Source organism: Scatophagus argus, chromosome 2 (genome assembly GCF_020382885.2).
Source record: "Scatophagus argus isolate fScaArg1 chromosome 2, fScaArg1.pri, whole genome shotgun sequence".
In the NCBI taxonomy this organism is placed as follows: Eukaryota; Metazoa; Chordata; class Actinopteri; family Scatophagidae; genus Scatophagus; species Scatophagus argus.
Window position 1 is genome coordinate 7,072,318 of NC_058494.1, and position 16,182 is coordinate 7,088,499.

General features: G+C 43.0%; 2 protein-coding genes and 1 long non-coding RNA gene across 16 annotated transcripts in view; 1 reads left to right on the plus strand and 2 right to left on the minus strand.

Moving 5' to 3' along the window:
• rgs12b (regulator of G protein signaling 12b) overlaps positions 1–2,855 on the minus strand; it is a 43,493-nt gene extending 40,638 nt beyond the window's left edge. The window contains exons 1-2 of one of the 5 annotated variants that reach the window (XM_046404126.1): positions 2,693–2,855; positions 213–1,538 (exon numbers count right to left, since the gene is read on the minus strand). In XM_046404126.1, coding sequence (XP_046260082.1) covers positions 213–1,298 — 1,086 coding nt within the window. In that variant the 5' untranslated portion in view covers positions 1,299–1,538; positions 2,693–2,855. Of the gene's footprint in view, positions 1–212; positions 1,539–1,747; positions 2,268–2,692 lie in introns of those variants that run through there. The other 4 variants (XM_046404136.1, XM_046404144.1, XM_046404118.1 and 1 more) reach the window with 4 other exon arrangements.
• On the plus strand, positions 1,757–7,808 carry LOC124067119. The gene is made up of 2 exons (XR_006844697.1): positions 1,757–1,869; positions 6,989–7,808. It is a non-coding gene; the product is annotated as an uncharacterized LOC124067119 (long non-coding RNA).
• The window catches only part of htt (huntingtin), a 30,907-nt gene continuing 20,281 nt past the window's right edge, over positions 5,557–16,182 (minus strand). For 4 of the 10 annotated variants that reach the window (XM_046404042.1, XM_046404070.1, XM_046404060.1 and 1 more), the window contains 23 exons: positions 16,030–16,106; positions 15,342–15,477; positions 15,072–15,194; positions 14,764–14,971; positions 14,526–14,671; positions 14,212–14,389; positions 14,001–14,090; positions 13,697–13,881; positions 13,488–13,614; positions 13,198–13,301; positions 12,756–12,910; positions 12,521–12,660; positions 12,342–12,427; positions 12,109–12,239; positions 11,878–12,010; positions 11,584–11,739; positions 11,275–11,465; positions 10,838–10,952; positions 10,360–10,573; positions 8,787–9,006; positions 8,402–8,564; positions 7,354–7,514; positions 5,557–7,212 (listed from right to left, as the gene is read on the minus strand). In XM_046404042.1, the coding sequence (XP_046259998.1) occupies positions 6,999–7,212; positions 7,354–7,514; positions 8,402–8,564; positions 8,787–9,006; positions 10,360–10,573; positions 10,838–10,952; positions 11,275–11,465; positions 11,584–11,739; positions 11,878–12,010; positions 12,109–12,239; positions 12,342–12,427; positions 12,521–12,660; positions 12,756–12,910; positions 13,198–13,301; positions 13,488–13,614; positions 13,697–13,881; positions 14,001–14,090; positions 14,212–14,389; positions 14,526–14,671; positions 14,764–14,971; positions 15,072–15,194; positions 15,342–15,477; positions 16,030–16,106 (3,453 nt within the window). In that variant the 3' untranslated portion in view covers positions 5,557–6,998. The remainder of the gene's footprint in view (positions 7,213–7,353; positions 7,515–8,401; positions 8,565–8,786; positions 9,007–10,359; positions 10,574–10,837; positions 10,953–11,274; positions 11,466–11,583; positions 11,740–11,877; positions 12,011–12,108; positions 12,240–12,341; positions 12,428–12,520; positions 12,661–12,755; positions 12,911–13,197; positions 13,302–13,487; positions 13,615–13,696; positions 13,882–14,000; positions 14,091–14,211; positions 14,390–14,525; positions 14,672–14,763; positions 14,972–15,071; positions 15,195–15,341; positions 15,478–16,029; positions 16,107–16,182) is intronic. The other 6 variants (XM_046404079.1, XM_046404051.1, XM_046404033.1 and 3 more) reach the window with 3 other exon arrangements.

A 16,182-nucleotide genomic window follows, 5' to 3' on the forward strand; every position in this document is an offset into this window, starting at 1 on the left:
GCAAAGACACAACCACAATTACCATCACTAGCTTTTAATGTGTTTTTCAACACATTAAGCTTAAATACAATATGATCAAATCTTATCTGAAGATTGGGCTCAACGATACAAAGACTAGAAACTGACAATACTATTGCAGTTAAGGTTTTCTTAAATAAAATATTCTTAACAGTTTATTATGATCAGATGGTTAATAAAACATTCAATCGCACCTTCATAAGAACCAGTGAATGGATCTTTTGCTCAGCACGAAGACGCCTCATACTGCATCTGATGGCTTGCAGGCTGTCATTCTCTAAGCTCGTCCCTATGGAGGCCAGCTCGATGGAGCCCAGGTAGCCAACAATCATGCCAACATTGAGGATGCCCTCGCTGGGCTCCAGCACCAAGTCGCCTCCATCTCCTACATCCAAATCTTGCTCTTCATGGTGGTGAAGGTGAAGATGGCGGAAGTCTGAGTCCAGGAAGACAGAGTCGTCATTCAGAACTTGGGCCATCTCTTCCTCAGAGAGCAGGTTTGGGTTGCTCTGGGAACGGGAGGAATTCCGATACGGAGGGAATTCTGGATCGGATGGAGGACGTGGCTTTGATGATGAGCTAACCCCAGGCCTGTCCTTGTCTGAGCTGCTGGAGGAGTGGCTGGAGTTCTCAAAGATCATGTTAAAAATTCCACCAGACTGCAGCTCTGCCACAACTTTCTCTGCCCTGTTGATACCCAGCTGCTTAGAGTCCAGTTTGGGTTTGTACCATCCCGCACGGGCTCCACCACCTGGCCTGCTGTTGTTATTATTGTTAACACTGTTGTCATAAAAACCATCCAACTCATCATCACTAGAGCACGAATCCATGTAAGATGCCGCCATTGTGTTGCTACTATGGTGACGACTTCCAACAGTACGTTGGTGGTGATGGTGCCGTCTGTGGCGTTCTCCCTCAGCAATAACCAGTTTCAACACACCAGAGCAGCGTCCAATTAGTTTGACCACATCCTCATGGGATGCCTTGGAAACATTGATGTCATTGACAGACAGGATGTAGTCTCCTGAACGCAAACCGACATAGTCTGCAGGGCTCCCTTTCAGGATGCAACTGAGGACACATGGACTTTGGCCTGACAGTGTAAAGCCATACCCTGTTCTTCCTCTCGCCACCTCCACAGCCCGGATACGACCCTGCTGGGTAGAGGAGGAGGGTGGTGGAGGCTGAGTCACGTTGAACCCACTTCCACCACAAGGGCGTCTTTTGGATGGTACATCCACTTGCCTGAACATTGTGCCTGGGAATATCTTCTTGTTCATTGATTCATTAAGGTTCAATCAGTCATTATACACCCCCAGGCTCTGCTCAAGAAACACAAGACATATCCAATGTCTGTCTTCTTGTCAAATCGCTCTGCTGTCAAGCTGCTACGAAAAAGTGAGTAGCAGTTCTAAATGCAGCAGAGGGGTGAAAGTTTGGCCTCAGTTCTGGCACAGTCTTGCTACTGCAGCGTTCCCATCCTGGTGTCACTCTCACTCCCAATTCACAGGCTCAGTTACCTGCAGCACAACAGAATACAACCAAGCCGGTCATGCTCTTGCTGTCTCTGCATGAACTACTATCGTACTTTTATTCCATACATAGATCAAATATGTTATCTGTCTGGTCGATATGGTAAAAAAAAAAAACCTCTGCAATTATTTCATCATCATTAATGGCAATATTGACTGTTAACATTTTAAGGAAGGGAATCTACAAAAAGCCACACCTGAGCCGGGTGGAGTCTGTACAGCTCTGTCCAATGGGAATATGCTTCCAAACCAGAGGCGTTTGCGCACCTTGCATGCACACAGGTAAAATCTAACTGACCCAGCCCACAACAATTTCAAGGTAACTTAATCTTTTGACTTTTAAATTCTCTTATCGTTTATTATCAACGCGGACTGTAGCTTTCATTTTTCATATCCAGTCATAAATACTCTATGAAATTCATTAAGACGCTGAAAAAAATGGTTACGTTAGCTGAAATAAAGTTAGCAGACGCTTCACCGTTAGCTTAGTTAGCTGTACATGCTAGTAAAGTAGCACGTTAGCGTTGGTTACGGTGGCCGCTGATTAGAGACCTCAACAACTATGTGTTTGCCACTTAACACTCACAAATGCATGCGTTTTTTCAGCGAACTACTGAGAGTTAACCAAGACTTTCTTGCCGTTACTTGCTGTTCAAAAGTGCATCCACCCGTGCTTAAGCTAGAGTCCCGCCCCCCGATTTCCACTTCTTTGGAATGTCGGTCCGTAACTATGGCAACGGCGCCGTACACAGACTTTTATATCCTGTCATTGGTTTTCTGAGTTGTCAGTCAGACAGCGAACAGTTGTGCGGAGAAATTGACAAAAGTTAGTTTGAGAAATCGCAGATAAAAGTAAAAACAGTAACTTTATTCCACAGGTGTCGAAACTTAGCATCGCAAGAAAGGCTGTTCAAGTCCGCTGTTATAATTATTGGGTGTGTTATTGGAACTGGAGTGCGTGTATCGATCTGTCTTTTACCATCACGCAGCGAGTCAGCAAACGACAACAGCTGGCCACAATACGTCGGAGTTGTAAAGCAGGGATAGCTGTAAAAGGTGGATGCAGGTCTTTTTTTAATGTTCCGACAAAGATGTTTGGTCTAGCGGGTTCACTCAACGGGGGATAGAAGAAAATTACTTACTCGTCGTTGTCCGACGGTGGTGGTGCTCGGCCAGTTTCCATAGTTTAGTAGCTAAGGTTAGTTAGGTAAACTCAGGGACGATGGGTAAACAAAAGAAAAGGCTGCACCATCTGGCGAAGTAGACTTAAGAGGAGGAGGACTGGAGGAGAGGGAGGTGTGCTTCAGAGAGGGCTACGGAGGAGGGGTGTGCTGAAGGGGAAACTTCAAACAGTTTAAGTGATAAAAGAAAATACATCAGAGTTAGGGTTTTTTTTTAAGTTCATTTTCTTAATATTGTTCACAGTATTTCTTATAACAGTCTATCTGGGAGAGAGGAGTTTGTCTAGGCTGCTGAACAGGAGTCTATATCTTGTTTTTTGAGGTCAAGGATCTTGATCTGTTGTACAAATTGTATTACAGCTAACCCTACTTTGAAAAGCATCCACATCAAGTCCTGGGTGGGGCAGCAACTTCACCAACACTTCAAAGTGAAACAGTTCTTCATGTCAGTGAGTCAAACCAAAAAAAAAAGTAAATAAATCTACTTCAGATCTGAGTGACAAAATCTTAATTTGTGTATGCAAAGTGTCACTGGAGTAGCTAAACTCTGAAAATGCAGTTTCAAACCAGAAGGATTTGCAGTACAGGGCATATACACACCTGATGGTTTCTTTATGCATTTCCTAGCTTAAAAAGATCCGATTGTGCAATTTGGAGTTCCAGTAAGGTCTATGAAAAGTCAATTTTCTTTCCAAAACTGTCACCTCTCATATTTACATGATAGTCATTGTTTTAGTTTGTACTGTCAATGACATGTAAAGTGCTGTGCTTGGTGTAAATCATACAGATGATATAATAAACCCTTTCTAAAGTTCAGCCATCATGTAAAGTGTTTGCCATGTACAGTTGCTTAATACCTGTGCCATCATGATTTCAGCTTAATGCTCCATGAACCATATGGCAGCTGTCAGCTAATCTTGTTAATACCTTTTAATCATGAACCACAAATCTTAATGGGTGCTGTAAAACAACATAGAGCAGCATATGCTTTCATACTGTGGGGACTATAAAAGGGAATTACAGGATGGTCAGGAGAAGGAAATTGTCTACAAAATGCTATAATTGAATTTCCTAAGAGAATTGCATTTATGTGTCTGACAGCAGACACAACACAGCATGCAACAATGGACCTTGAAATGAGCGTGTTGGTAAATTACATATTTTCTCAGTAGTTCTCGCCTGACTTGATCACTTATCTGTCTGGCTAACCAGAGTTCACTGGCAACAGCCTCTTTCTGACAGGGACGAAGACAAAGCAGTGCCTTGCAGAACATTTTAATGGCTGTATCCTCACAGTTTGATTGTATTAGAGACGCACTAAGGGATTCACTGTTAGTAGCTTAGCTGAATTTAACTTAGCTGAACTCTCCACACTCACATATGTCACACAAGATGACATCTTTAAATAATTTATTCATTTCTACAACAGACCATATGCAGTGATTCATCGCTTTAAAATATTAAAATCAACAGAAATTCACAATCTCTTTTTTTTGTAAATGAGACGCCAGGGTCTCTTCTTTTGTTGAGAATCAGACTGAAGAAACTAAAGCGGAATCTTATCATTCACATTCTATTGCTTCTATTACCATTGGATAAGTCAAAGTTGTGGCAAATGGTAACCAAACTGTATTTTCTACAAAGGAAGGGGGGTTATATTAGCACCAAGATGCTAATATACAGACTTGTAAAGAACTTGGCAAGAAAAGATTTAGTCATTATAGTGATTCTCTGCTCTTTTATTACTTTATCGGAGTTGTTGACTCTTGAAGTGGAAGAAAAGTCTTAAAGGGAAGCATGTTAAATCAGTTGAACATGACCTTTGTCCATGACCTCCACGCCCATCTCCCAAAACCACAAAAGATTTCTGGGTAATCGTATTACCTCCCCGCAGGGGTCCCCAGTCAGTCTTTTACTCGTCTTACGCCTGAAGACAAGATGAAAAGAACATTTTCGATCCTGCTTTTGAATTGTTTCCTGTAACACAAGTAGAGCAGGAAAAAGGTTTTGTCATTTCTTTTCTCCCCACAAAAAAACCAAAGTGACTTTGAAAAGACTGTTGATCAACAGGACAGGATTTAGTCTACTTCAGGGAGGCCTCTCATTGGAATTTCAGTAAAAGTTGCAGAGGACTCTGCATTATTTCAACATGATCAGAAGGAAAGCAGTAGTACTGCCTTTGAAGATTGGAAAGTGGTACCATATTTAGCACACTAATCACTGATGGTTTTACTTTTATGTACTGTAGCATTCATTGCATATCAAGAAAGTGCCTAACATCAACATGAGAGGAACTTCAAGTTTTTAAGTGCTAGGTATTTAATATTCTGAGACAAAGACAAATGGTCAAATATTTACCAGTCTTTAACAGAAAGAAAAAGATATTTAAAGCTCAACAAAAACGGAAACCTCCTGCCGTCACGTGGCCTCCGTACACTACAAGTCCTCGTATGTTGATTTGTCAAAGCTGCTGTTGGTCACAAAGGTTACAAGGCTCCCTTTGGATTGTGTTGAATCTCTTCCACACAACAGTCATGGCAACTGTACCCACGGAAAAACAGTATTAAGGACTATGCAAGAAAAGAGCAGTTATGCTAAGCATGCTTTCAAGCTTTCAGTGTACAGGACAAACATATATTCAGTCTTGATCTAAGGCAAGTGTATGTACAGAATAATGGCGCCCAGCACACTCCCAGGCAACTCAGGGTCAAGTCTTCAAGAAAACACTATAAAGCTTGTAGCTTCCTGCATTCTGCGATCTGCTGAACTCACTTTTCATGTTATGTGTGTTGGTGTGTTAAGACAGAAAAGAAAATGACATCACATTATCTTGGTGTCCATTTTAAAATCTCATCTTTACACTGTTCTTGTTTTGTCATGCATCATGGCTTTTCATATTACTTGACAATGACTTTTTACAAGATTCAAAGGTAACTATTTAAAGATGACTGGAAATTACTTCCAGTCTTATTAGAACAACAATAATCACATCTTACATCCTGAGAATTAAAAAAGTACAAGAAATAAACAGGTGGAATCATTCGGGTAGACTGGGAATATGCAAGACTTGACTTAAAAAAAAGAAGGACTAGACAAATAAAATCATAAAAAGAATAGACAACATCTCTGCAATTTTGGTATTTTTCTTGCTCGATGGTTTCCACCACCTTAAGTGTCAGTATAGGGGCCCTTACAGTTAAAACTACATTATTGTTTCGAAAACAGAAGAATTTTTCTTTTTTCTTTCCAACTTCCCAGCATACATCTGTCTAGTCCTTTGACCCCCTCATTACTACATGCAGAATAGGCCACTGCACAGATACAGAAAAATCATAGCAACTAGTTGAAATGGGTGCAAACAAGTTGCCCTTTCTCCAGTGACAATTTTACACACCCATCTCCTGCTTATCATCACTGCAAAGAAAAAAATATGGCTATTAGTGATCATTCTTACACATGTAAGGTTCTAACTTGTGTGTCAGAAGGACCACAAATAACTTAAATATAAAAAAAGCTCTTCCAACATACTAACTGACAACATTAAGCAGGTATTTATGACCCTTTTGTGTCAGGCAAATTGTCAATGTCCTAACCAGACCCAAAGCACTCTTTAACAAAACGTACTGAAAAATAGATGCATTGAAACTTTAAATATAGTAAATACTTTGCATTGTCTGTTTTTTTTTTCTCTATTTGTATTTCACTGACATCACAATACTCAAGCAACTCCTCAGAGGAAAATAAACTAATCCAATCATGTGTTTCATTAATGTTATTTTTATATGCTTTTCAATCAAGGTGCTGGGGAGGGAAAGTGTTCAAGGTGCTGTCATTTGTCTCAAGGAATGGTCTGTTGGGGGTGTAGGCTGACCCACAGTCTGAAGGCTTTGCAGCCAGATTCCTTCACATTGGTGCACTCTTCAGATAGTCCTTTTACATTTAACATAGTCTTCAAAACTGACATGGATTCAGATCTGCCCTTGGTTTCTTTTTATGCTCACTCCACTGAAGTAATCAAGGTAACTGCAGTGATTCCACTCTTTCTTAAATTTTTTTAAACAGTGTAAAGGAGGGCAAGGGATGATGCTACAGTAGAAAGTAGTAGAAACATTCTGTTCATCCCCTCCATCACAACTCAAAGGGGAGAGGGGTGCACATGGAGATCTAATTTTTTTTCCCTACCACATTTGTCACTTTTCTCTCCATATTTCATCCCCTCTGCCTCTTTGTCTCATTCTGTGCATTCTTGTCCTACAGTCCATTGGCCTCAGAGTGATGTGTCCTGGTGGATTGACTGCAGACATCCCAGCAGCTGGTAATAAGGGCTGCCTGGTGAGGCCACAGTCTCAAAGACAGACTGGAAAGCTCTGCGGTCCAGCTCCTCGTCAATCTGGTGCCGGTAGAAATCCATGGCCACAAGGCAGAACAGGTTGACATCCACCACCTCACTGGAACCCATTCGACTGATCACATGTGGCAGTCTGGTTGAGCACAGGGGGGTTAAGGACAACACTGTTTGATAAGCTGTACGTTTACACTTTGCTGAAACATCCCAACATACAGTACAGATACAACAACCTAATCACAGTCCTGCTCACGGGACTTGTGTCATGCAAGGATACAAGGCTGAGATCCACTGGGAGGTGGAAGCAGAGACAAAGAAACAGGAGAGGCTCCACATGGCCATGGCCACTGGTGTCCTCTGAGTGAAGTTGGACAAGGACAGCAGCACCCAGTCTCGCACCATAGAGGACTGGCCTGTGGCGTGGAGTGTTTGGAAAACCTAGAGGTCGGTACAGAGCAGAGGGAGAGGCAGGAAAATGAGAGGAACTGTACAGAATATAAAGATGAAAGATTTGATTAGCTTGTCAATTTTTCAAAATGTTTTAAAATTACATTTGCAGTTATTTAAGTAGCCTGTAAATTTTGTTTTGTTGTTGTTGTTTCTACCAACAGTATGTGCATTTTTTGAGGACCGGCATGAATTTCAGATGCATTGAGCATCTGCTGACTCACAAGTGCTTTTCTTTCCCTGACAGAAACTTGCTGTCATTTGTCTGTAATTAGGAAAAACAAGGTTGCTGTGCTGGAAAATCTAAAATTTCTGTTAAATTACCATGCCAAACTGGCCTCTAAATCAGCTTGAGACAAGAACTGCAGCACACTGTTGCAGATTTTCAATAGGCATTTTAAATAACAAATACTGAGCTTTATAAGATTTAGGCTTGTGTTGCAGAGCACAGCAACATTTATTTATGTTTACTTAACTTCTATTTCAGTATAAGCATGGCTGACTCATGCTTCTTCATGTTTTCTTCTTCAAATTTTGACTGCATCGATCTTGTTGTTTTACATCTTGGCCTTGGCAACTTATTGTCTGATTGGACAACAAAAAAGCTGGCAGGGGTGGTCAAAACAGAGGTCCCAAGTAACAACTTAACTGAGACTGGACTTCATTGAAATTCTCTGTAATACTCATTACAAGAAGCAAACTAACAGAAACGGAGTAACAGTATTCTGGTCAGAGAATATGATTCGACAGTACAAATGAATGAAATATGAGATCCAATTTAGCCTTGCCAAACTAATGTACAGAAGTTTTAATCAAGTTCTTCTTTGGTATTTAAAGTGAATTTTAACATTTGCATGAACTGGTTTCCTGCTGCTTACCTTGTAGACAACAGTGGCCATGAATTGTGGGTAGGGTTGCTGATTGGACAGGAACTCTCCGATGACCTTGTTCATGACATCCTGTGGCGGGAAGAAGTCATCCAGAAATTGCGGGAGAATCCTTGACACCACTCGAGCCTCGCTGGGTAAACCTTTCCGGATCCTGAAACCCCAGAGGAGCAAGTGATGATGTTAAATGAAACAACCATTTGCCAAAACATTTATTAGCTGCCACCATGAAATTATCTTGGCCACTACAAACCCAAAGAGGTTTAACTCGAACGATGAAAGCTGCAAATTTAAGAGTGAAGAGTGTGTGGCTTGTTTTTATTTCTAAAACTGTGTACAACTGTTGTGATAACAGAGGATGTGCAAGTGTGTATACCTGTCGAAGAGCACAGAGACCCTCTCCATGGCAACAATGACCGACTCGCTGTCTGGGGCCTGAGGGTCAGAGTGGGCGGGGCGACTGGCAGGGCTGGCTTTCTCCTTGCCTGAGGGGAAACCAACATGACCTGCCGTGACGCCCACCGCCTCTGCTACGGCAGAGCCAGAGTCAACCTGACCTCTAACCCCTGTCACGTCTGAACCCGACGCAAGCACCGCTGAGAGGACGAGAGGTGGGGTGGGGGGAGTGGCACCAGTTGAACCAGTGGGGGAGAAGTTAGAGTGGGAGTAGGGACACTGATATCACAAGATTCAGATCAGAATTTTGTGGAACTCAAATGGAAAACTGAGAAATTCTGAGCTACCTTTGGTCAAATCACAATCTGAAGTAGATTTTCTGTAAGTGACTGGTGTTAAACGTATTAAGAGCTTCCTGGGTACATTACATACTAGATTATCCACTCCTGTGATCTGACTGTACTTCAACTTGCTTTGCTGTACAGCACAAAACAGGACGTATGCAGAAAGTCGTAAATCTGTTGGTATTTGCAGGAGCAAGGGGTTTGCTCAAAGAGTTTGCCGGCTAATTCTTGGAAACAAAGAAGTAGACAACAACATGCTAAGACAGTTGCTACAGTTAGTAGGGGCCAACGCAGGGTTAGAGGTAGGGTATAATCAAAGGTATGCAGACAATACACAAATCACATGCAGGAAGCAAGCATTAAAGGGTTGATTAGAGCATAAAAAAGGTCTTTTGTGCTGTAAAGAGATTTAATGACTGTAAATCACTAAACCACAGTATACATGTTGGTGTTTCTGGCAGTGGGTGTTCAGAGAGCCGATATGTGAACAGCTGTAATTAATGTGTTGGTTATATATTCAGTTATCCATGTACACTAGTTACTAGTTCATGACAATCTAAGATGGAGGCTGCAGAGATTTTATTTGATGAGAAATCTTCCATGCATTGCTTAATATAAAATAGCAATTTGTTGTATGTGCTCTGAGCTGCATGCAACAGTGGTATGCACAATCAAGTGTAAGCTGGTGGAGTTACAACCTAATGTTAATCTAAAGATTGCCCCAGTTCTCTTCCCCTTTCTTTCAGAGTAAGCCAAAGCTCCATGGCCTCCACTGAGGATTGAGATGCTATCCTATTTTTACACTGCATTACTGCCGTCTACATCCTTATTTGTAGATGTTTATGATAGCGAAGGCAAATCATTTTCTGTGGGAGAGGTGGAGGGGTCACTTTGCAGCAGGGACACCACAACATTTTACTGTACATACAACTAGGAAGGAAGGGGATGAGAGCAGAAGCAAAGAAATGGGATACAACCTTATTGCATAATTATAAGTAACAGTTACAAACTTTACTAATGTCAGTGCAGCATCAGTGAGAACAGTGAGAGCCCAAGCCTATGGTGAGTTTGCAGTGATAAAGTTACAGCAGCAGTATTAAAAGCAATCAGTCCTAATCCAGTACATGCCCATTAGTTAGCAGAAACAAAGTGCTACATTGCATTTATGCTGGACTTTAAGTGCAGCAAACATGTTAGTGCCTCTCTTACCAGTGTACATGCAGGTGAGCATGAGGCCCAGGGCAGCCATGGCTCTGTGTGGCGATGGCATGTTGACTCGGTCCACGCTGAGTTTGACCAGCACCTCTCCATCCACACGAGACAACTGCTCCGACAGCAGGAGGCGCTCCAGACCACGCAGAACGCAGTGATAGATGATGGAGGGAGTGGAGTCCTCACTGGCCGATACCATCACACCACACAGCTAAAAGACAGCAACAGAGGCAGGAGATCAAGTGGGGAGAGGAAGGGAGACATTTTACAAAGAGGAAAAGGATGCATAATGCTAGTTACAATGTAAAGCTACTACCAGCACACCGATTATATAGTGTAAAAGTTCAACTTTAATGCATAGACAAATAAATAGGTTGCTATATTTTTGAATATATTTTTACTCTTCTCCCATCCGGTCATGGTGAAAAACTCCATCAATCATATTACTTCACATGCGCACACACAGAATGTTTACCTGGATAATTCCAGCCATAAACTCAGCTCCTACATCCAGAGGGTAGTTCTCCATCATGTAGAAGGCAACTGCACACATTACCAACACATGCTGCTGGTTATGCAGGTTCACACAGCTGCAGGATATTAAGAGGGGAGACATTCAGAGTGAGTGGAACAAAATTTAAGAATAAAGCCAGAAGGTATTTGTTTGAAATGTGAAGGGCATCACCTAGTGCCCAAGTCTTGCACTGCACACTTTGCACCTTGCTAAATTCACAGACTTTAAGAATTGGAAAATCTGAGTTGCAGTGGTGCTCACACCACAGGAAAATTTTTAAAAGAACATTATGTTACATAAGCAGTAAGGCAGGTTTGTGGTTGAGAAAGTGAAGTCAATTAAATGTCATTAAACTGACAAAACTTGAACTACTTCTTGAGAATGAGAGGGATACTCACTGAGCAATAGCTCTAAGGTTGGACAGCAGGTACTCAGAGACAGTGGGAATGAGCTGTTTGGCTGTATCATCCAGCAGGTCACACTCCAACACATACAGCACTCCATGCAGAGCCCCCATGCGGCTAGGCAGATGGGTACTGCGCAGGGTGGTCTCCAATAGGCGACACACGGGCTCCGCTATTGCTTTGTCCTAGGAGTATACATTTAGAGCTTTCATGCACTGTAGAATATCAGATTAGACGTCAACGATAAACTACTACAACCAAACAGAAACACACATCCTTCCACCCACACACTGCAGCACTCACCATGCCCAGTACGGCAGCAGCCTTGCAAATGGCAGGCACCAGGTATTGATTGAGGATCTCATCCTCTGGCGGGTGGAGCTTCTGCAGTTCCATCAGGGTGGAGAACATCATATCAAACTGGTTCCTTTCTGTGAACAGGTCTGACACCGCCAGCAGCTATAGAGGGCACAAGGAGGGCAACAGTGGAGAAGCTGAGGAAAACTAGGTTGTTTACCTAAAACTGTACCGCAGATAATCTTTACAGATGTGAATGAAAACATGTGAAATGATAACAGCGTGTGCATCACAGCTCACCGATCGGACCACTTCACTGACAAGTATGGTTGGGGTCCTCCTGTTACTCGGGGAGCCGGGGATGAGCCACTGACTGTAGAGCTCCAGGAGAAACTGGGAACATGAATGGATATCCACACCTGCACGATGCTTCCTGAAAGCACAGATACACAGTGGTAGGTCCTGTTGTGCTTTCTTGTTTCAGTGCGTATGCAGCAAATATCTGTGAGTGTCCGCATTTATTTGTCTTACCTAGAGTTGATGGGAGATAGGGGTGGGGAGGTGGGGGCTGGAGTGTCTGCTTCATCCTCTTCATCCTCACCCCATTCCTCCTCTCTTAGCGGGGTGATGTTGTTACCTAGCCATACTGAGTGGATTGAGACCTGAAGATGGGGAAGAAAATACATTTAACATTGTGCTACTGAAAATCATAAGAACTGCAGAACCAAAACATCCACCTTTCCCTCTTATCATGCATCTCTTACCTGTCCCAGTTTGTAGTCCATGTTTCCCATCTCCCTCTCTGTGTTGATCTGTAGCAACAGCTTCTCGTGGCTGATCAGTGTGCCTGCTGAAACAAAATTGAACAAGAAAATAGTGGTAAGTGTAAGAGCAGCAGGTGGAGGTAGAGACATACACTTTGGAAATGTGGATTATGTGTTACCAGCTGAGGCTGCAGACAGCGAGGGCACAGGATCCCAGGCGTGGTACGGGTGGTGTGTATGGACATTGTCTCTTTTTGACACAAGAGCCTGAATCTCTCTCTCCACCTCACCCCTGATCACTGCAAGTTTCCTTCCAAACCTGTGTGGACAAACACACAAAATACTCCAAAGATTAATGCATGCTTATTCTGGGGATTACAGCAGTGTAAATTTAAAAAAAAGCTGCATAGCTACCGTGTTTCCAGTGCTTTGAGGCTCTTGTTGCGGGGCTGCTGTTCCAGACAGCTGACTGCAGGGTTTCCAGCAGTGGGCAGGGTCATGGCACTCAGCACCAGGCTGGTGATGGCCTGCACTGCTAACACATTCAACTGGGTTCGCTCCAAGTCCTCCTAGACACAAAAGGATAAACAGAAGATTGAGACATGCTAAAGATTGAGGCACAAAACAGAGGGCTGCAAAACAGTTTCCCACACTTTCTTGCATTGTAGTCCTGAGGTGTCATGAAATTAAGCATGTGCGTTTCTTCGGTGCTCACTCCGAATAACCACTAATGCTTGCATGTCTCATTAAAGAAAGCAGCTGTGCTTAAACAAGCAAATGGTGGTCTGTGGTCCTATCAGATTTTCTTAAAGGAGAATGTTTAGAATATGAACAATTTATTTCTGTGCATGTATACCTCCTGCTGCGTCTCCTCCTCCTGGTCCATAGTGATGGGTTGGGTGACCAGCACTCCCAGCAAAGTGGCCCAGGTCTCCTCAAACTGAGTCCTGCTGCTCCAGCCTAAACATGTAACAAAAGCATCCAAATGACAGAAAATAATGCAAACTTTTGTCAGACAAAAGATCTGGTGTAATAGTTGCATTCAGAGTTTACTCCACTGAATCATGGGTAACCAATAGTTGACAATGTCACTGATGAGATAAATGTAAATTAGACAGTAAAGGGAAAGTGTGTTTGTTTCTGTACCCAATGTGTTGATGCGGTACAGGAATTCTCTGAAGACATCCTTTTCCTGCAGGAAGTCTACAGGGATCTCAGGCAGCGTTGTACCGTACTCTCCTCCTGGCTGAGGGGACCAGCCCAATTTCCAAACCTATGCACACACACACATAATTTTAAGAGACCATTACATTCACGTATACAAACTCTAGGCATAATATTGTTCAGTCACTGACCAGGGGAGGTACTCGTGTGTAGCTGTTGACCAGAGGCAGTCGGGAAAGACTGATGACAATGTTGCGCAAGGTTGGTGTGAGGAAAGCAGGGAATGCACTGTTTCTATGGTGACCCAAGGCGAGGACACTCTGCAGCCCTTCCACCAACTCTGCCATGATCTCACACGCTTGCCATTCAAACATGTCTGCAATACAGAAGGAATTTTGCAATCATATTCCATCTAAAGCTTTCAACTGAGATCCATTTAGATGCAACGCCCTGATATACTAAACATAAAGCAACGAGCAATGCTGAAGTACTTACGGTCAGCATGTGCCGAGTCGACTTGGTCTCCTTCGGCCTTTGTCTTTTTCTTCTCTGGATGCAGAAGCTGGTCACCAGGACTCACAGCCACTGGGAAGAACAGAAAAGTTTTGACCAACACTGGAATGACACGTCTTAAAATAAAAAAAAAATCATTTAACCACACAAAATTATGGGCTATGCAGAAACATGTCCCAGGTGGCCTCCTCACCTGCAACAATGATGAGGCGTAGGCAGTAGATGAGGGAACAGGTGTGTGTAGTGTACTCTGGGGTGGAGAGTTTGTTCCAGACACAGGACTGCTGCAAAGCCAAACACAGGCAGGAGAGAGCCCACTGCAGGTCCACACTCAGGGGCAGGTTGTCCTGGAGGAGACGCCACACTACCACCTGGGCCAAGAGAGAACCACACAGGTATGAAAAAGGTAAAATTGGGAAAATTCAGTTATCCATGATTCTGTGATGAAAGTAGATACCTCTAAAAGAGCAAATATGCTTTAATAAAGAAACAATAATACAACATTACCTCAGTGGCAGTGCAGGTGAAAGTGGTGATGAGGTGTTCCTTGTCAGAGGGGATATGTAGTGAGGAAGGCAGCTGGCTGATGCTCAGCAGGTACTGGGACAGAGCTCTGCAAAGCGACAAAACCCTGGGGTAGAAACCTGGCTCACCTGGAAAACAGAGTAATTCAACAAAGTCACCTAAAGTTCATATTATTTCAGAAATAACTCAATCCAACAGTGTAAGAAATTCTAGAACTCACCATACACATCAGCTAGTTGATCCCAGTAGGGCTGTGGCTGAGAGGGCGGCAGGAAGGACTGGTGTGGGACAGGAAGTGACCCAGTGACACCTGCAAGTTGCTCCAGGGTCACCTGTAAGGCCGTCTCCAACAAGAGTGAACCCTGACCGCGTGCTAACCGCTGCGCTCCCATACTCAGGCATGGACACAGCAGGCTTAGGTTGAACTCCTGGGCAGGGAGGAAAAAAGGTCACGTTCAGAATCAATACATTTTAAAATACTGTATTTATCCTTGAGATGTGATATCTGGAAACTGTGGTCTGTGTCACCTTGCAGCTCATGACATTAAAAAGGTCTGCAGGAGGTAGCTTGGTAAGGAGTTCTGTCGTCTCCAACAGGGAAACGTCTCCACTAAGACAACACTGAGATTTGACCAGAGCCACGTACCACTCCTGCGAACAAAATTATGTACAAAAACATTTTAACTCCAATTCCGTATTTTCTTGCTCTGTAGGCTCAAGATGTAGTTTAGAAAAAAATAAAACAAAACAAAAAAACATTAAATACCAGACCCACATGCTAATTCTCTTATCACTCACTTTATCTGCAATGACTAGCTCAGGGGAAGGTGGTGGATCCCCATCCAAGGGGTGTGAGGTCACAGGAGGTGTGGGGCTGCTGGTGTCTGCAACAGTAGCTCTGAACCTGTCCAGCAGGGAGTAGAACCTCTGGTGCCTGTGATGAGATGAAATGTGGATGTAACGCATACCCATTGTCAGTTTGACAAACATCTGTCCCTGCAGATACATGGAGACCTAGACAACCTCAGAGCACAGGAGGTCAGCTTACCTTGGTCTGAAATTTACTGTAATCCATATTCACACTCAAGATTCACAAATGTCAAATTGATTGTCTAGATGTTATTTGGTAACAATGACGGCAAAACAAAAAAAGGGCACAACTGCGAGAGAAATGCAGCACTGCAACAGTCTACAGTGTGCACATGCTGTAAGCTGGATTGCAAGTACCACGGCACCAATCAGACCAACATTAAAGAAGCAGAAAAGCAATTAGTAACAAACAAGACCTGTTGGTAAACACACACACAGCAACATTTAACAACTTTAAACAAGCTTAAGGAAACCTCAAAAACTCCAACCTTTGGCATCTCTAGCTGGTGTGTTGTATTTGTAATACATATTTTTTTTACTATACAATCACAAGTCAAATATGCAACACAATGCTAAAGCTATTCTTCCTGTTGGCTGTAATACATCAGAGTGTTACCTCTGAGCCAGGCCACTGGTCTGGAGATATTCCTGGATCCTGTCCAGTTCCTCCACAGGCAGCTGAGCCACACTGTTCTAGAGGGTGGAGAGACAGAAAAACACACCATCAACTTGAGGGAAATTACATACAGAATGAGACAAAGTTTGCATC